Below are 20,582 nucleotides of genomic sequence, written 5' to 3'. Positions count from 1 at the left end.
TAATTATTCGAAAATTCTCATCATCTTTTTCTTTGACTTTCTTTACTTGTCTCCTCACCATATCATCAATCATGGCCATGAGCATTGGATTCATACCACCACTGGTTAGATCAGAGTAACAAGGACCATTGCCCCCTGGGGCTAGTGTACTTTGTATGCCTACAGATGTTCCCACAACAGGTTGTGTCATTTGTTTGGGTGCACTTCCTGGTCCTGTCATTTGGGCCTGCAACTGTTGCATTTGCTCCAACATAGCAGCCATTTCTCGTTCTCTTCTCTCAAGTTGTTCCTGTAGGGCCACCACTTTTTCCTTGAGACCTTGGTCTTGCTGGACCTGCGAATTTTCACCTTCTTTCTTAACCTCAGTCATCATAACTGTGACTTTGTTGATATCTTTCAATTCATTGTTTCCAATATTCGTTGAAACAAACGAGATAGAATCATCTTGTTCGTATAAAGGATTATCAACCCCCACAACATTATTCATATTTGAAGCATCTGACTGCGATGCTTTGTTTTGAGCCTGACGGGTTATGGACCTTGTCACAGGCCCTTTTCTTATTCCCTCCATAGATAGTTCAACCAAAGTAGAAATATTTCCCAAGGGTTGCTTACCCTCCTCCACCTTGGATTTTCCAACAAAGACAGGACTTTCAATTTGTTTTTGGGGTTCATCTTTCGAGAGAGCCCTTTCAATAGCTCCTATAACATTTGTTGCCACTGTTCTTAGTTCCAGTTTCTTTAAAGCCTTATTTCTTCTTCGCCTTTGTCTTTTCGAAACTGGACCGAATGGCGTATCAAGTTGAGCCCCCAGGGGCATAGAAGGAACCGTTTGCATTTTTGCAAACTCATGAATTTTCAAAACAGTCCCTACATTTTTAGAGTGGACCAATTGATGTTGATTCAAATCCCGTTGGGCCAATAGGTGTTCCTTATTCGAACCTTGTCGGGCCAACGGGTGTTCCTTATTCTGTCGGGCCAACGGGTGTTTCTCATTCGAACCCTGTCAAGCCAACGAGTGTTCCTTATTCTGTTGGGCCAACGGGTGTTCCTTATTTGAACCCTGTCGAGCCAACGGGTGTTCCTTATTCAAACCTTGTCGAGCCAACGAGTGTTCCTTTGGCTCCTGAGAGTTGACTGAGATTTGGTTTGACCGATTTTGTGCTCTGAACAAAACTATTGGTTCGTAGGCAGCAACTGTTTTTTCAACAACAGGGGCCTTTTTTCCATCAACAGGAGTTTGGGTCATTACCCTTCTCCCAATGGCCCTAATGATGGCCATGTTTTCAACAGAAGCTTTCTTCTGGGCAGACTCCACCATTTTAATGGAGTCTTCTACCCTTTTGAGTAGTTGGGCCACAACATTTTTTGTTGCCCCCGTTGAAGCTGCAACAAAAGTCGTAGTTGCAAACTGATTAGCCTCCTTTGCCTGAATTAGAAAGTTCTTCGTTCGGGCTGTGGCCCTCACAATTGCGTACTGCTTTGACACTTTCACATAATCTTCATTAATTTTTCTCAAACTTTCAGCTTTCTGGAGAAGTGTGACTTTCTTCGTCACACCAGTTACCTTCGGGACAGCCAAGAGCTTTCGCTCCGGAGCCCCTTGGGTGGCAGGGGAAAGAAGTGCATCTTTCCAGGATTTCGTTGGCTCTACCTTTGGGACAGCCAAGAGCATTCGCTCCGGAGCCCCTTGGGTGATGGATGTTATCTCCAACCTTGGTGATTTCAGAACCACTGGAGTGTAGTTTTGTCTCCTAACAGTTGCTTCAGCATTCCTATAACAACTAAGTTTCAACTATATATATATATTTTTTTTTGTTCTTCAAAAGATGGGAGGAGAAATAAGGTCCCACTGGGCGTGTCAGAATTTGTAGACACAAATTTTAAAACATGAAGTGTTTCAGCACATTTCAAAATTTACGTTACAAATGTTCACTGTTTAGTTTTTTGGACTAAACAGTGTTGATTATTTGAATAGCAGGTTCTTATTTCCGATCTGTATTTCAGATCGTTAATTAGACATTTTATATAAATGAAACCTCCGATTAATGAAGAACAAAATAAACAACAAAAGATAATTTAAGAAAAAATAAATAAATATTTTATTGAGATTGTTATGGGTTTTGAACCCTCGAATACAAAATACAGTTTGGGTTTGGAACCCTTTACCTATTCATTGCTATTAGCGTAGGCTCTTGAGTTCTCTAGGCTTCTCCTCTTCTTTCTTGTAACGAATTGTTTAGCTCTCAATTTCTTTCTCTCTCTCTCTCTCTCTGATCTTTTCACTTCTGATTTTTCTATCCCCCGGTCTTGTGTGATGGTCCTCATATTTATGGAGGGCCATCAGGTGATAGGAACGCTTCATCTTCATTTTGAATTTCAAATTGAATGATATTTGAATTTCAAATTGAATGATAACGCTATTTAAATTTTGAATAATAGCGCTATCTGATTAATCGTATATCTGATTAACCGAATTGATCTTTGGGGTTTCATCCTGTGTGGTGTCTTTGCTGTAGGCTCTACAGGTGTCATTTTTCGTAGGCTCCACGTGTCATTTGAGCATCTTGAATAACGTCGTTAAGATACGACGTTGTTTTATTTATATACCTCAACGGAGCAAATTAATCATTTTGGGAAGTGATTGCCTACAACAATCTTATTGTAGGCTCTATGTGTGTCATTGACTGTATTTGAAATTTAAACATAAATTTGGTTTAAAATTTATGTGCCAACAATGCCTCCAAGGGCTTCCTCATCAAAGATACTTTAATTATCCAATGCAAAATTACAGTCATGTCCACAGTGAAGAACTTTACTATGTAGTCCTTGAGGCTTTCGTTTCAGTAGTTTAATTCTCAGTAGTTATTTCAATTCTCAGTAGTTATTTTCAAGAAGATACTGCAATATCTTTACGATTATTCTGTCAACTAGCTATTGTTATTTATCAATTCAAGCTCATTTCATCCAGTTTTTTTAAAGTCTACTACTTCAACTTCAATTCAAAGCTTAACCATAATATCATTTTCTGAATTAAATTCTGGTCTGATGTATGGGTTTGGGAAAGTTCTCTTGAGTTTCTTAACTTGTTTGAATGGGAAAAGAAAATTCACTGGTTGAGCTTCACAAATTACTGGGACAATGTCATTGTGAGGTGGAACTCTGAGGATTGTTTGAAATGCATTTGATTAGACAAATTTGGGAATCTCTGTTCTTTGCAATTATGTGGTCTCATTGGACTACTAATGTGGTTGTCTTCAATGGAACTGAGGTGAATTGGGATGATCTAGTGGAGCTAATTAAGGTGAGGACTGCTATTTGGGTGAAATCAAAGATAGAGTGGGTTGCTTCTCTGTTGAAAATTTCATTTTTGGAATCGATACTGTGAGATCTTTGAAGCTGAAATAGATTAGAAGTGACAAAATTTTACCCTTTATTTTTGTCCTTTTTTCTCTCTTTTCTTTTCCTTCCACAAATCCCTACTCAAACTTAAGATCCAAACGCAGTCCAATTGTTGACACCTTGCCAGCACTTTGTTTTTTTGTAGAGTAATGCTACGCATCATGAAAAGAATATCATGAAAAGTTTCATGAAACAAATCCAAGGGTGATTGTATAACATATAATAAAATATTACAAACACTATAAACTAATCCAAGGGTGGAGATTCTTCATGAAGACTTTTCATGATACTTCTTTCATGATACCTAGTATTATTGTTTTTTGTAATGCCTCTTCTTTTCTTAATTAATTTTTTCCCCAATTGGCGGGCAATAATACTATAATGATTATATTTATGTATCATATAAATTATTTATTATCAGATGTGTTATCACATATTAGTAATGCAGCCCTTTAAACCATTACAATAATAAAACGAGATAGTAAACACTTTATGATATATAAATGTGGTCATTATATTATTATTGTAGTCAGTTTGGAATAGCGTTTAGTAGCTTTAAATGAAACACATGAATCAATCAAAGTTGTCACAAATTTGTTGAAGTGGAAAGGTTTTTGTGGTAGGCTTTTACTACATATGTATGAACAAAAGTCATAAAATAAATTATGCCACATACACTAATTAGTATATCAATGGGTACATATGGCATTATTCTAGAATAAAAGGTTAATAAAGCAACCATTTAATGGGTTTGCTTTTAATTGCTTTTGCCTTTATGCATTCTCAGCTTTTTTATTAATCACTCACTCTTCCATTCAGCAAATGTTGCATTTTGTTTATACAAAGGCTTTGCTTCAGTGCAGACTGTTCAGTAGACTTAGGAATGAAGTTTTCATCCAAATCTGATGCAGAGACAGAGAACATGGACCACAATTCATGGCATGCTATCCCTCTTGACTATGGCAACTCTGGTACTCTCTCTCTCTCTCTCTAGAATTTTCCAGAGTAATGAGAGAAACAAGTTTTTTCTTTTTTCTTTTTTCTTTTTTTTTCAGATTTTCTTGATAAGCCTTGGTGACAGATTCATCCACCTATGTATCTATGACAGGTTGAAGATATAGAAGGTTGTATTTGTCTGTGTGTTTGTATGTTGTAGATCTGTTATTGAAGTGAATGGGAATTAGACCATCTCCCAATGTTTATATGTCATTAGTATATGTATGTTTATATAGATTGAGATCCTCTCCATTTATGATTAATGATTAAAATGGAGAATCTGGATAATATCATTCAATAGTTATGAAAAAATCACTTGTACTGATGAGGTCTGCTAACGAATGTGATTTGAAAACTAGTAACAATTTATGCTTTTTGTGAAGCAAAAAAAAAATGCATTTTACTCATTTACAAATTGCAATGATTTATATTTCAATTGGTAGGAGATAATTTTCTTTTTTTATACTCTTCCTTTTTTTTTTTTCTTTTTTCAATTAATAGTAGATAATTTTTAAATATCATGATAACACATTTATTTATTTAAAAAGTTTATCAACACATCCATAGGTCATACAATGAATTTAACATTAAAAACGCTATTCATCTTTAGAGCAGTTAGTAATATTATCAATCAGATGTCACTAAATCTAATTAATTGACATAAATTTTAATAATCACCAAAACTACGACGCTAATCAACAATTGAAGTGTATTTAAGCAACTATTGAATGCTCAAATGTCAAAACTACACTGGTAGATGAATTTTTTGTTTTTTTATTTATTGATGACAACATGTATGCTTAGTGATTAATACATGAACAAATATTTATAATTTGGCGAACTAGATACTTCAAAGTATTTCACATTTTTTTGGGTCAAAATTTTGCAGAAGTAACGAGATCACTAAGAGACATACCACCGGCTCACTACATTTTCAACATCGAGCGATTTTCACTACTCTCACAAATACTAACAGATACTGAAGAGCAGAATTATGAATCTGACATTTTCGAAGCCAGTGGCTACAAATGGTTGAGTTTGTATACTCTTTCTAAACATTCATTCTTCACCTTGTTGAGATACCCACAAGCTGATTCTTAGTTCTTTTGTGTTGACTTGAAGGAAATTGTCTCTCTACCCAAATGGTGACAAAGAAAGAGAAGGGGAAGGACACATCTCTGTCTACTTGGTCATTGTAGAGACAAGAAATTTACCTCTTGGTTGGGAGGTCAATGTGAACTTCAAATTGTTTGTGTATAATCAAATTCAAGACAAGTATATGACTATCCAAGGTAGTTAATTTCTTTAGTAACTAATCAATTTCATTTCTTCTTGCTGGAGGCTTCTAAATTATCATCCTCGGCTGATTTTTTCTTCTATTTCAATGCTCAGATATCGATGGGAAGGTAAGACGCTTTCATGGGATGAAAAGAGAGTGGGGTTTTGCCCAATTACTCCCTCTCAGTACTTTCAATGATGCTGCTAATGGATACCTCATTCGAGACACATGCGTGTTTGGAGCAGAAGTTTTTGTTATAAATTATACTGGCAGAGGAGAGTGTCTGACCTTAGGGAAGGAACTTGACAATACTCACACTTGGAAGATTGATAACTTCTCATCTCTAGATGGCAAAATTCATTTCTCAGATGTCTTCACTATTGGAAATCATAAGTGGTATGCCATCATTAATTTCGCTTCTCCTATTGTTAATCTGACAAATAACTGCTTTTAATGGCGTACTCTTGACAAATCTAGGAAGCTATGGCTCTATCCCAAAGGAGATTCACTGGAAAAGGACAAATGGTTGTCCCTATATTTAGTGTTAGATAATTGGAATACCTTTCCTTCTGAACGAAAAACATATTCAACATTCAGTCTGCGCATTAGGAACCAATACAATGACCAGCATGCGGAATTTACAGGTGATGAATGTTAAATTTCCATCCTTTTTTTTTTTTTTTATCCATTTGGATATCTCATGTGTCTCTGACAGCATGCTGATAGCTTTACCTATTCCTTTTTATGTTCAAAATAAGTATGACATTTCATTTATTCTCTGGAGATAATGAAGAGCTTTGCATTTACATGGATCTTTATAGTAATCAAACAATGATTGGCCAACTGTTTTCTTTGCAGCTTCCAACTGTTTCTCTGCTTCAAACTTCGCCGGTGGTGTCTCTTCATTCCTGTCGTTAACTGACCTTCATGATGCTTCTATGGGCTTCCTTGTGAATGATACTTTAATTGTTCAAGCTGAAGTTATTGTCACATCCACAGTGAAGAATTTCTCAGAGTAAACATATACATAATTGAGGCTTTTATCTCTGTAGTAATTCACTATTATTGTATTGTTTTATTTCTTCCTTCTAAATGTTGAAAACGTATGTTGATGGTAATATTTCTGGGAAACAACAATTGAACTATCCTTCTAAGTGTTAAAAATGCAAGTCAGGGATTATGTGCTATATTTAACTATGTACAATCTCTAGAAAATGTTTTATGTACCCTTCATATGAAAAAAAATATTCGGTGGCCATGGGCACTAGGTCGTCACACCACGCCACAGACCAATAAGCAAATGCCATGGCCCTGTTATTTTCTCATATAGCCGATTTCGAGAAGAAGGTAGCTCTACCCTTGGGACATGGAAAAACTTCTCCATGTCACAGAAATTGACTGGAATTATAGATTGATGGCCAAACATGTACCCCTTGATGCTTCGTTTGGTTCTTTGTTTTGACAAGGGAAACAAATATGAAAGAAAACAAATATTCAGTTTTTATTTTTATTTTTTTTGGAATAACCAAACAATAAAAATGATTTTTTCGATTTTTTCTAACCTAACTAACTAAATAAATTTAGCTTTTGTCATTTTATTTTATTTTTCTTTTTTTCCCCTTTGGTGTTGAATATATCAAAATTTGCAATAAGTTTCGAGATTTTTTATTTTATTTTATATTTTTTATAGTGATTTACAATAATTTTTGTTAGGTCATGCGTTCAAGAATTAGTATTTCAATTATTTGTTTCTACCAGATGACTGAAAACAAATTAAGAATTTGTTGGAGGCCATACATAAACCTACATCTCATATGGGTTTTAAAAAAAATTGAGAGGCCTAGGCAATTTGAGCTTTTATTTTTTATTTTTGTCAAATAATTTGCAAATATTGTATGAATTATGATTGGAAATTTAATTATATGAGAAAATTCACCAATACATAATCACAGTTAAACTGAAAACCTCAATAATTGAGATAATAATACCATCAATCAATCAAATATAACTAAACCCCATGGCTATCAATTCTTTGAAGCTCTACTTGATAACATAATTTAGCTTAAAATTAAAAGCATTAAATCAGAAACACTTAACTTATCACTAAAGTGAAGAATACTTTGAATGAAATTGATAAGGTTTTTTTTTTTTTGCCCTAGACCGAGCCAGCCCGGTCTGTCAAAAAATCCGCTAGGCATAACCTGCAGGTGGACTTCAGCACCATTTTCGCAGCCCAATACTCGGTGATCCAGCCAGATGACCCTTATTTACATCCCTACAACAGGATATCACATCCCTAAATTAATCAAGTTGTCACAAATTTGTTGAAGTGGTTGCATTTTTGTGGTTGGCATAACTAGGCACACATGAACAGAAGTCATAAAATAAAATAATAATAGGAGGATGCCAAAGCAGACGTTAATGGGTTTGCTTTTTTAAAATTGTTTTTGCCTTTTGGCACAAAGCTTGGTGCAGACTCTGCAATAGACTTAGTAATGAAGTCTTTGCCCAAGTACTGTGGGCAGAGGCAGAGAACATGTGTGAAGCCCTGAAAATGTAGTCGCTTTAAAAAAAAATAATGTTTAAATTATTGCTTTAAGCCCCTCAGTTATTAAAATTATTTCGAATCTTGTCAATTAACATTTTTTTTTATCGAAACAGGAATATCCTAACTAGTGTCCATTCATTTTCCAACTAGTGGTCCATTAAATTTTCCAAATAATGGTCCATTCATTTTCCAACTAGTGGTCCATTAAATTTTCCAAATAATAGTCCATTCAATTTCAACTAGTGTCCATTCATTTTCTAACTAGTGATCCATTCAATTCCAACTAGTGGGCTTTAATGACAAGTAAATCCTAACTTGACCTTTCAATTTCAACTAATGGGCTTTAATGACAAGTAAATCCTAACTTGACCTTTCAATTCCAACCAGTGGGCTTTTATGCCATGTTGCACTAAATTTGCCTATAAATATCACCACTCCCTAGCATGGCAAACACTAGCAACACTCTCACACACACACATTCGACTAAAGGAGAGAAAGGAGAACAAGAGAGAAATCTTGAGAGGAAGAGGAAGGGAGAAGAGAGCTATCTTGTTCAAAGCTTAGCAAGTAAGCCACAACACAACCTTCTCTTTCATTTTTCCTTTTCAAATACATGTTTTTAAGGGTTCTAAATAATATTTTCAGATGTGTTATTGATGAGTTATTTGTGTTAAGAATGATAAAAGTTGAACCACGACTTTCCCTCTCTTGTGGTTTCCCTCATTTCAGTACAAAACTATTCTACTCATACCAATCTCCCAAACTTTCCAAAGGCACACATCCAAACAAATTTTCTGGGTTAATATATGTTAGTTAGCATGGTTTCATCACAAAAGAAAAAAACATTTCCTTAATGGATCCCTTTTCTCACAAATCTTCTTATTTCGAGTATGGTGTCTTGGAATCTGTTTCGTAGCCAACTTTCAAAAATTCTAGAGAAATGTATAAAATTATTCTGGACCTCTATCTTATGTCAAAATCTTCCTTAAGGAGTTAGTTTTCCACTAAAATTGATTTCATGGAAAAACAGCGAGCGGGTTGCAAGAAAATCAAATTTTCGTAACAGTCGACGAACTGGACAGCGCTGAAGTGTTTTCTAAATAACTTAAAATCTAGAAAAGCTATTCCATTTCCGAAATATGTTCTGAAAACTAGATTAAATTCTCTACGAACCATAGAAAGGCCGAGTCTGGTAAAAACATTCTAAAATAGCCTTTTCATTCTAATCTTTATATGATATTGAATCTGGAAATTTTGTTGAGCATGGATGTTTTAAGCGCTTGTGTTCATGAAAATGTTTATTAGCTTATGATCATATCGCGGCATGATATTATATGTGTTATGGTTATGTTCTTATCTCCTTCATCTTAATGATGCATGCTTATGTGGATATTTTGATCTTGTTAAGTTAGTCTAACCTTGATTTTAAACATGTAACTCAACGGAAAACTTTATTGGGTTTTCGGTCCTTTGAAACAATGAAAGATAAGAAAATGTGATGTATGGATTCTTGGGATGCGTTCCCTATTTGGAAGTCAAAATCTTGCGCAAGCGGTTTTCGAAACCCTTGAACGGAGCGGTTGTATTCGGACCCTAGGTGGTTTGGTGTGAGGAGGGATTTGGGCAAGGCCCTATCTTACCGTCTCTTTTGAGACCCTGCGGTTAGCGCTACGAGGTATATAACCGTTGGTAAGCATCCGAGGTTAGTTCTGCAACAAAGCAGCAAAAGAGGGGGTATACCGAATAATCCGCGTCCGATTCTTATGGTTGGGAGGACGAAATCTCTTTGGGGGATTTTTAGTTTACTAGCATCTAACTTGTAACCATTTATTTATTTATTTATTTGTGTATCATGCTTTACTACTTGATGTTATATTTGTGATTGTGTATTGGACTCGGGAAAAAGGGATGGGATGTGAGTGTGTTTACTGGGCAGTCAAAGCTCACGGCGTGTTATGCCAAGTGCCGAAGAGGAACATATAGCTAGAGACGACGAGCCTGAAAAGTTCGAAGATCTTTGGCTATCTTAGTAAAGTTAAAAATTTCTCTTTTAATATTTTTGTAAGACTCGTATGAAGATTTAAACTTCCTTTTTGGGATGTAATGTAATGGAACAAGCTTTTGCAATTAAGAATATTTGTGGTTGTTATGTATTTATATTCAATGTAATCAAAGGTATACACTTTATCGTTGCTTATGAGACCTTGTGTCAAGACTTGTTAGAATCTGTCAAAAGGGTAGTGCGCTGCATAAGAAAGCTGAACCTAGAAGGGAGACTAATTTGACTCCTTCGGTGATCTGGGATTTTACCTGGTTATTGACCATAGGACTCAGCAGTGACTCTCCCTTGCCTACAACCAATAGTGTAGAATCGAGGCGTCACAACATGGGAAAGAAATCATCATTCCATCTTATCCCTCTTGACAATGGCAACTCCGGTACCCCCCTTCTCTTTCTATATATATATATATGAACGAGCGACCGTCTCTTGGATGATGCATATAGAAATATGAAAGCAAGAAAGAGAACTTGAAAACATAGTTAAGAAGGGAAGAAGAGAGAAACAGAGTATGGGGGAAGAAGATGAGCAGAGAGACAGATAATTGAAAGAACAATTCAGCACAAATTCAATACAATTAGATCCCCTTTCTGATACATTTCTCTCCTAATTTACACTGTAGCATTCCTCATCCATCACTAACAAATATTATCCAATTATAACATACTAACTAGCAACTTATCACTAACTCCCTCATTTTAACTGTTTTAATAGATTATTTGTTATTTGTTACAACTGTATTAACTGTCAGTAAACTAATCTCTCCTTGCATCAGTGTTTATAGCTATTATTCTGCAGAAATGTGTGTGTGTGTGTGTGTGTGTGTGTGTGTGTGAGACAGAGAGAGAGAGAGAGAAACAAGAGCACCACCCAAGTTGAAGGACATAATATGTGGCGGATGTGTTTGAGAGAGAAAATTTGTATGAGCTCACCAAACGATTGTGATTAGAAAACTAACAGTTTATGCTTTAGAGATTTCCATCCATACTTTTATTTTTTTTATTTATTTATTAATAATAGATAATTTTCAAATATTAATGCATGTGTGTATTTAAAAAAGTTCATCAACATGTACCCATAATCATACAATAAATCTAACATTAAAAAAGGCAACCATTTCTAGAATAGTTCAACTCAAAATCTTAATAGTTAAGATAATAGTACTGTCAGTCTATGTCACAGAATCATGTAGTCATCAATACACATTTTAATGATCACTAGAAAAATTATAAAACTAATCAACAATGTAATTGTAATCAAGTAACTATTGAATGTTTCAATTACACTCTAGTTTTTTTTATTGATAAATACATGAACAATATTTATAATTTGGTGAAAATACACTCCGTAGAAGTTGAATTGAATGTATGGAAACAAAGCAAACTAGATGTTTCAAAGTAATTTCACATTTTATCTCTTCAACATTTTGTAGAAATATCAAGATCAAGAGACATACGACCAGCTCACTACATTTTCAAGATCAACTGATTCTCACTACTCTCACAAGTACTCTTAAATACTGGAGTGCAGAATTATGAATCAGACATTTTCGAAGCCAGTGGCTACAAATGGTTGAGTTGGTAAACTCTTTATTTCTAAGGCCTTGTTGAGATACCCATAAGCTGATTCTCAGCTCTTTTCATGTTGAACTTGGAAGGAAACTGTCTCTCTACCCAAATGGTGACAAAGAAAGAAAAGGAGGACATATCTCTCTCTACTTGGAAATTGCAGAGACAAGTAATTTACTTCTAGGTTGGGAGGTCAATGTCAGCTTCAAATTGTTTGTGTATGATCAGATTCAAGACAAGTACGTGACCATCCAAGGTAGTTGATTTCCTTTCTTACTGGTTGAGGCTTCTAAATTTTTCATCCTCAGCTGATTTTTCTTTCTTCTATTTCAATGCTCAGATGCTGATGGGAAGGTAAGACACTTTCATGGAATGAAAACAGGGTGGGGTTTCGCCTAATTACTCCCTCTCAGTGATTTCCATGATGCTGCTAGTGGATACCTCCTTCGCAACACGTGTGTGTTTGAAGCAGAAGTTTTTTTTATAAATTATACTGGCAGAGGAGAGTGCCTGACCTTAGTGAAGGAACTCGACATTACTAATACTTTGGAAGATTGATAATTTTTTGTCTCTAGATGGAGAAACTCAACTCTGATATCTTCACTGCTGAAAGTTGCAATTGGTAAGCATATTCATTGATTGTAGCTCATCTCAATTCCAATAAGTAGATTGAATCAATCTAACAATAAATGTTTTCCATGATTTCTTGCAATGACTCCAGGAAGATATGGCTCTATCCCAAAGGACATTCGGATGAAAAGTACCTGTCCTTCTTTCTAGAGTTAGATAATTTATAGCGATCCCGGTTTTGACCCGACCTTTTGTTACATTCCGGATTTGGGTTTCATGGTTTGATATTGTATTCATGCCTTGTACCCTCCTTTAACTATTTGAATTTGAGTTTGGAACATGTTGGGTGTGTTTGGAACAGGTTGATTGTTGGTTGGTCTAGATTATTGTTGCCCAGATTTTGGCTTCTTCGCTCGAGCGAGACTTCTTGCATTCGAGCGAGCCTTGTGAAATTTGCTTTTTCGCTAGAACGAGGTTTCTTGCGCTCAAGCCAGATTCGAGAGTCCTCAGGTTTCTTTCCCAGACGTAGAATTTCTGGAAAGATGAAGTTCTTCGGTCGAGCGAGGCTTCTTGCGCTCGAGCGAGCATGTGCGTCTGTAAAACTTCTAAAGCTTTGCATTCTACACTCGAGCGATCCTTCTTGCGTTCAAGCAAGGTCATTTGTTGTGTCTGGTCACTCGAACGACAGCTCCTTCGCTCGAGCGACAACTCCTTCGATCGAGCGAGCCTCGCATATAGCAGTTCGCAGCAGAGCATTTTTACATCACTTTTTGATCTCTTTTCTCACAAAAACCCTTAAACGGCTCCTTCTCTCTCTAAAACCCAAGTTCTCTCTACAAATCCCCTAGAATCTAAGGGTCTCTACTCTACTCCCTTTGAGAAAAAGGTAGAGCACCTCGTGGGCTTCCATTTGATCCGAAAAATGTGAAGTTTAGTCATCTTCAAAGTTTCTTCCATTTCTCCTTTGGGCTTCTATACTTGAGGTAGGGATATTCTACACCTTAATATGATTTTTAACCTAGGTATTTGTTGTTTTGTATAAATGGTGGGATTTGGGAGGTTTGGAATAAGTTGGGGTTTGGATTCAAAAAATTGAAAGAGGAGTTTTCCATGTTGGTTTTGCAAAATGGCTATGGGGCTTGTATATGAGATTCTCTAGTGTTAGAATGGTGAACATTTAGCCTTTGGGTTGGTATTTGAAAAAGGGAGAATTTGCACTAAAATGAATTAAATAATTATTTTGTATAAATAATGAAATTAATATAAGAAATGTGAAATTGGGAAGATGTATAAATGAATGGTGTAGTTGTATTTGTTAAATCACTCATATATGGAAATTTGATTAATTATCTGTTATAAAGATTTTCTATCTCTCTAGAAATATCTGTTTTGAGCTATCTGTGGAGGATAGCTATGATTGTTGTAGAAATTGCATGAGGGCTAGGTGAATTGAAACCTACCATTTAAATTATGTCATCGAATATGACGGTATGATTGAAACAATAAATATGTGTTGTGGATAGTCATTGTATATGATGTTGTTTTAATACATTATATATGTATAATTGTTTGGGAGGAGAAAGGGATGTACTCCATTGTTTGAGAGGAGATAGAAGATGGACTCCATTAAAATTAAGTTGGCCGAAGTATCCAGGGTGAAAGTCCCGAAATCTTATGTATATATGGGTGCTAGTTCCCTCGGATGAGAATTCCGTAAAATGGCAAAATAGAAGTGTTTGAGTGATGTATGTATTGAATGGTTGTAGACGTCCCCGAACGCCCCGGGAGGAACGAGCTCCCGTTCCGTTCATTTGGGGTCACTACAGCTCAGGACTCTCAAATTTGTCACGGTTCTAAGTCTGAACCAAAGAGTCCAAATCCGGCAAATCGTTTTGAGAAAAACAGATTTTTGAAAGAAGTGTCAAACATGGACTGTTTTGCCAGATACAGAGTCGCCACCTAAATGTTTTTTAATGGGAAATTTAGGAAACCCTGACTCGGTGCCAAAGGCCACGTGTCCGTCATCACCAAAGTTGCCTCGGCTCGGGAACTTGGGTACGATTGGGGAAGGTCACTTCGTGAGCACCCCCGCTCGCCCGATCAAAGATCGGCCTCTACTAACCGTGATATCTATTTTTGAAAACCTTGTGTGTTCTTATTCCGGTTATTAGCCTAGGTTACTATGTGATGCACACAGCATATAAGCATAGACTGGGTCGCCCGAATTGGAACAAAACATTTCATGCTTGTTTATTTGAAAGATGGTTTGCTACTCGCAAGTAGGCTTAAAATGCAGATTTTGCCACCATCGGGTGGGCTTAGAAAACATGGTTTTGCCACTATCTAGTGGGCTTAAAACTCACAATTGATGAATTGTTCCAATCCAAATAACTCAACCTTCACCCACAGGCATTCAGGCAGTTTATATCACATAAGCACATAGTCTCATGGTAAGCATGCTATTCATGGCAGTCACTCACACGCATGCAAGGATGCTAAAGCATAAAACTCACCGAGTACTCCAAGCCAAAACAGAAGCTAGGTCAGAAATCATGCATGATCCTAAATATACAGAAATGCCTAATGCAACACATGCAAAATGCAACCTATAGTAGGCTCAGCTATTCTAAACAATGGCATATGGAATGCTACAGCTAACATGTATTCAATTTGGAATTGAAAATACAATGCAGTTAGTATGATGCGCCGAGCCCGATGCATGCAAAACGGATGAATGATGCAAACATGCTGTCATACTGTATGCTAATTGAAATATGCCCTAATCTAACCATCATAAGCGGATAAATAAAAGGGAAGAAAGACGTGGGGTTGGAAGACATACATCACACTCACGCACACTTATTACAGTTGCGCCCTCGCGCAGAGGGTCCGAATAAATATACAGTCCCGAATAAAAGAATATTACAGTCCAAATGTTACAGTCCAAATAATGTACAAATTCCTAATTAATTAATCAAATTAACTAAGAAAGCTGTAAAACTGGCGTGCAAGCCAGGGACTGCCTTGCTTCTGATGAATGATGTATGTTTGGGCTGCCTTGCGCGAAAATCCACCGGGATGCCCCAATTAGCCTCTGTTTAGCAGTTATTCTTGGAAAGCGTGCCAAACTCCGAAAAGTTGCTAATTCTTCATTTTGCTGCAACAGAGAGCAGGAAATGGGCATAGCAATGTATTTTCACAGATATATGCATGCCTCGATCCTCGTGCCACCAATCACGCATATCGAGGCATGATGGCCGAGGAGTCGAATTGCACAATTTAATATGGGATGAATGCACATGAAAACACAACGAGACCTAACTCCATCATGGATAATCCGGAGTGTCGGTGACTGGGGAATTGAGATACATTCCGTCACTCGGAGTACGAAATGCACCTCGTTTCCCGTGCCCGGGCTAACTCCTATCCCGAACACGATGCAATATGCATGACATGCACGAAATGCGACTAAGATACAATCCTAACATGCACAATGCTATGAAAATGAGATGTCTCGAAATGCGTGCACACGGGCACGCAAACCGAGAAAATGACGGAATGCGATCTAAGATACAACCTAGTATGCACTATGCTGTAAAAAAAGAGATGCCCCGAAATGCGCGCACACGGGCACGCAAACTGAGAAAATGACAGAATGCGATCTAAGATACAACCTAGTATGCACTATGCTGTAAAAAAAGAGATGCCTCGAAATGCGCGCACACGGGCACGTAAACTGAGAAAATGACATACGCGATGTAAATGACAGAGAAATATGATATGGGCTTACACTAACATGAGAGAGCCTCAGCCACACTCACATAAGAGGCCGATGGATGAAAATGAAGTGCCTCGAAACGTGTGCACACGGGCACGCAAATCGAGGCAATGGCATATGCAATGCAATAATGGGCTTACACTAACATGAGAGAGCCTCAGCCACACTCACATAGGAGGCCATCAGATGAAAATAAGACAACTCGAAATGCGTGCACGCGTGCACGCAAACCGAGGACCGACCCTCAAGCACCGAAATGCCACTCTAATGAGACATGGCAAAGACATGGAAAATGATATGCAAACATGCAATTCTCAGTAGCAAAATGAGGGGTAAAACAGCCCCGAAACGAGGCGAAAGTACACCCAATGCATGGAATTTCTCCCGAAATGCAAGATTAAGTACGTGAAATGGCTTACAGCTATACAAAGCATGCATAATTGATACATGAAATGAAAAGACAGAAGCAAGGCAGCCTCAAAATAAGCATTTTTACAGTTCAAAGCATGGCCAAACAGCTAACCGAAACAGGGCAAAACTAGCATGCAAAAATGGCCCTAAATGTGAGGTTATGAAGCAACTCACAGCTGCTGACCTCAAACAGGTTAGGGCCCTTCAAAAACATCGAAGAGGGGCCCAAAATAAGCCACTTTACAGAACTGTAAAAACCCCAAAAACAAACATAGATATGGCTAAGCTCTTATGCAAGAAAATGGGCCAAAAGGTGGCCAAAGAAGCAAGTGGTATATGCAAAGCCCAAACTGAAAAATGCCCTTCTACAACACTGAAGAGGGACCAAAAATATGCACATTTACAGTTTATGGCAACCCCAAAATCAGTACACAAACATGCTAGAAATGCAATGCAAAATGAGGCTCAAAAGTGGCTATAACATGAGGTATACAAAGCATTCACCAAACGAGCAAAGACCCTTAATAAAACATGTTAATAAGGTCAAAATAAGGCCACTTTCAGTTCTGATCATGGTCCAAAAATATAAAAATGATAGGCTAGTGAAGCATGCAAGAATATTGACATACAAGGAGATATTGAAGCAAGTGCAATATGGGGGCTTCAAACAGTGTTGAGCCCTTAAGCAAAAGTGAAAAAGAGCTCAAAAGAAGGCCACTTTCAATTAGGGCCGGAGCTCAAAACAGTAGGCATATATGGCTAAGAAATGGTGCAAAAATGAGCTAGAAAAGAGGGAAAGTCTACTTACCCTTGAAGACCAACACTTTTGTTGCTTCTTGGACCAGATTTGATGACTCTAAGCTGCTGGAATCCCTTCCTTTGCTACTGGAATGGAGTGGTGATGGTAGAGCTTGAAGATGATGAAGAAAATGGAGCCAAAACTTGAAGGAAATGGAGTGATATGTATGTATATCCTCAAGCCAATTCTTGTAACCCTTTCTCTTGAGTTGGGAGGCCAACTATATAGGCAAGAGAGGGAGAGAAGGGTCTAGGCAAAAGTGGAGGGAAATGAGGCCTCTTTTCCCTCCAAAAGGGTCCCCCGGATATAGATATTTTCAGGGGAAAACCAAGGCACAGCTGGAATGTACTCAACCTGAAAAAGCAGGTCGGCCTGACATTTTGGCTGCAGGTGGCCGGCCGGCCACTTCCCCTAGCCGGCCGGCTAGGTCAAAGGGAAAAAAGTGGCCGGCCACCCCCTAGGATGAAGCCCCAGAAGTTAGCTTTCCAATGGCGCAAACCTTGCATTAAAATTCCTCCTGTAGAAAAAGTTATGCCCTTTTCCGTGAAGCCGCGCAGATTTTTCTCCTTCCCGGATTCATGCTGAACCACTTTTGACCAAAAAGAAGTTGGCTTTTCAGCAAAATTGCTGGCCTCCCACCCTCCTACAAGCTTTCTAACAGTGAAAATAAGGTCTCCACCAAAAATGAGCCCAAACCGATGCAAAATGAAGGTTCGGGGGCCAAAACGCGCAGCCCGAGGCCCCGAAAACTGGCTGTTAGGCACCGGGAGTGGTGTTCGACCACGAAGTGGGTCTCTCAGACCTCAGTGTCCCTCAAAAGGGAGTAAAAATGAAGTATGCCAAAAATCAGAGCAAACGGAGATGGTTAAGCGGTCCTGAACCGAGGCACACGGCCAACGGTCCCGAAAAACCGGAAACCGGACTCCGAAATGGGCAAAATGGCCTATAGCCACAAAATGTAGCCCACGGCCACTGAGAGATAGTCTACGGGACCTCTCCCTCCCCTCAGGAAAAGAAACAGAGAAAACCGAGTCTGGTTCGCAAACCGAGGCAAGGCACAGAAGAGGGTTCGGAAATCCGGAGGCAGGGCTCACGGCCGCGACTCTGAGACTTCTGAACGAGCACATTATGCAACATCACCAAGCGCCCAATTGGTGACGTCTGAGTCTTAAGGTCGGTCAAAAATGGGGTGTCTACAATGGTGAACCATTGAGTTGTAGTCTCATTGTGATTGATTGGATAATAATGAATTTGGTTAATAGATTAACCCGAAACGAATGAAAAGAAATGGATTGAGATATGGTTATCTATATTGAATGGTCATGGAAAGAATATAAGTTAATTATGAATATTGAACATTTATCTGACACTTATATCTTAGTTAAACCTCATATACTATGTTAGTTTATCTCTGCTAAGCTTTGGTTCACCCTACTTGGGAAATTATTTTCAGGTACTGGTGACATGCCACCTCCAAGGACATAGCTTGAGAGGACTAAGGGCTGAAGGCTCTATTTTGATTTTATTTGTGCTTAAGTGTTCATTTAAGCCGAGGGCTTTACATGTATAGAGTTTAGGAGTCTTTCTTTTGTTGTAACCAAGTGATATCTTGGAAAGATGTAAGCACGTAGAGCAAGGTTTTGAAAAGCGGTTGCGGTCGCCGTAACGGTGGCAGTAGTGCGGTTGCAGGGTGTAAAGACCGTAGTGTAACGGTTGCGGTAACCGGAACCGTGAATTTTTTTATTTTTCACACAATTTGAAAAAAACTTACCGATACGCACATTTTTTTTCCATGATCATATTTATTGGGTTTTAAAATAAATATTGATCAATTTTTATAAATTTTTAAGTTTGATCCAATATATTTCATATTTTTAAATCACTATAAATTGAGTTTTTTACATTTTATTTTAATAATTAATGACTTTATATTTTACAAAAAATAATCACTAACTATTATATATAAGATAAACAATGACAAAAGTAAGAGAATAAATAAAAGTCTAAATATATATACATTAACCAAGCCAAATAGATAATGACCACACTTATTATTATTATTATTATTTTCAAACAATATATAAATAGACACACACAAACAAAATGGTTGAGTGATAATAGCTTAATAGAATAGCATAGGTCTTACAACTTCAACAAATCAATAACATGTTCTTCATCTTCCCTATTCTCTCTCTCTATCTCTTATTCCTCCATCTTCCCTCTTCTCTCTCTATCTCTCTTTCCCTCATTTTCAACTTTTTTTTTGTGTTTTTTTGTGTTTTTTTGAAAGAAGCAATTCGGAACCGTTACGTAACGGTGCATAATAGGCCGCTACGGCACTGTTACGACCGCTATAGCAGCCGCTACGGCCGATACACCTATGAATCTCAATCACACTGCAAAAGCGGCCGTAACGGGTAGCGGTAACTACCACAACCGTTACGTAACGACGTTACGTAACGATTGCGGCCGCTTTTTAAAACCTTGGCGTAGAGCATTTATTTTGTTGTTATTAACTTGTATTACATGCTGTAGATTCAGAATAAATATTTATGAATGTATAATGCATGTAATATCTTTTTGTAATAGAAACTCTGATGAATGAAGTATATCATTTTATTATGTTTATAAATCTTATGTAATGGCTTATTTGTATCTTATTTTGGGGGCGTTACATAATTAGGAAACCCTTCCTTCCGAACGAAAAATTTATGCAGAATTCAGTCTCTGCATAAGGAACCCAATACCAGAATTCTCAGCATCAAGAAATGACAGGTGAAGTTTCATGCATATGTATTCACCGTTTTTGTTTATCTAACGATCTGAGTTAACCAACTTCATATGACTATTCATATCCCATTTGGATTTGTTCGTTTTTCAGAGATTAGAAAGGGCTTTGCCTTTACATTGGATCTTTTTGGATCAAATAAGAAAGAAATAACAACTACCCAACTATTGTTTTGCAGATGGTTACTGGTTCACTGCTTCAGAAACCAGCTATGGCTTCCCTTCATTCTCGTTGCTAACTGATCTCCGCAAGACCTCCAAGGGCTTCCTCATTAATGATACTTTGATTGTCCAAGTGGAAGTTACTGTCATGTCCACAGTGAAGAACTTCGCTCTATAATCCTAGAGGCTTTTATTTCCAGTAGTTGAATTCTCATTTCAGTAG

The 20,582-nt window shown here is 37.4% G+C and overlaps 1 protein-coding gene across 1 annotated transcript; it reads left to right on the top strand.

The window, feature by feature from the left end:
• Window positions 1-4,157: 4,157 nt before the first annotated feature.
• On the top strand, window positions 4,158-6,892 carry LOC114298082 (uncharacterized). The gene is made up of 6 exons (XM_028242591.2): window positions 4,158-4,373; window positions 5,288-5,429; window positions 5,521-5,690; window positions 5,791-6,073; window positions 6,155-6,321; window positions 6,536-6,892. Exons 1-6 carry the CDS (start codon window positions 4,286-4,288, stop codon window positions 6,694-6,696), a joined length of 1,011 nt encoding a protein of 336 aa, XP_028098392.2. The 5' UTR covers window positions 4,158-4,285; the 3' UTR covers window positions 6,697-6,892.
• Window positions 6,893-20,582: the final 13,690 nt, after the last annotated feature.

Source organism: Camellia sinensis, chromosome 13 (assembly GCF_055761805.1).
Source record: "Camellia sinensis isolate YWXY chromosome 13, ASM5576180v1, whole genome shotgun sequence".
Lineage (NCBI taxonomy): Eukaryota > Viridiplantae > Streptophyta > Magnoliopsida > Ericales > Theaceae > Camellia > Camellia sinensis.
This window is presented reverse-complemented; position numbering and strand designations above follow the sequence as displayed.

Coding starts and splice junctions, on each gene's coding strand:
- LOC114298082 (XM_028242591.2), top strand. CDS start 4,286: ATGAAGTTTTCATCCAAATCTGATGCAGAGACAGAGAACATGGACCAC. Junction 5,430..5,520: donor GAAGCCAGTGGCTACAAATG/GTTGAGTTTGTA, acceptor GTTGACTTGAAG/GAAATTGTCTCTCTACCCAA. Junction 6,322..6,535: donor CCAGCATGCGGAATTTACAG/GTGATGAATGTT, acceptor TTTTCTTTGCAG/CTTCCAACTGTTTCTCTGCT.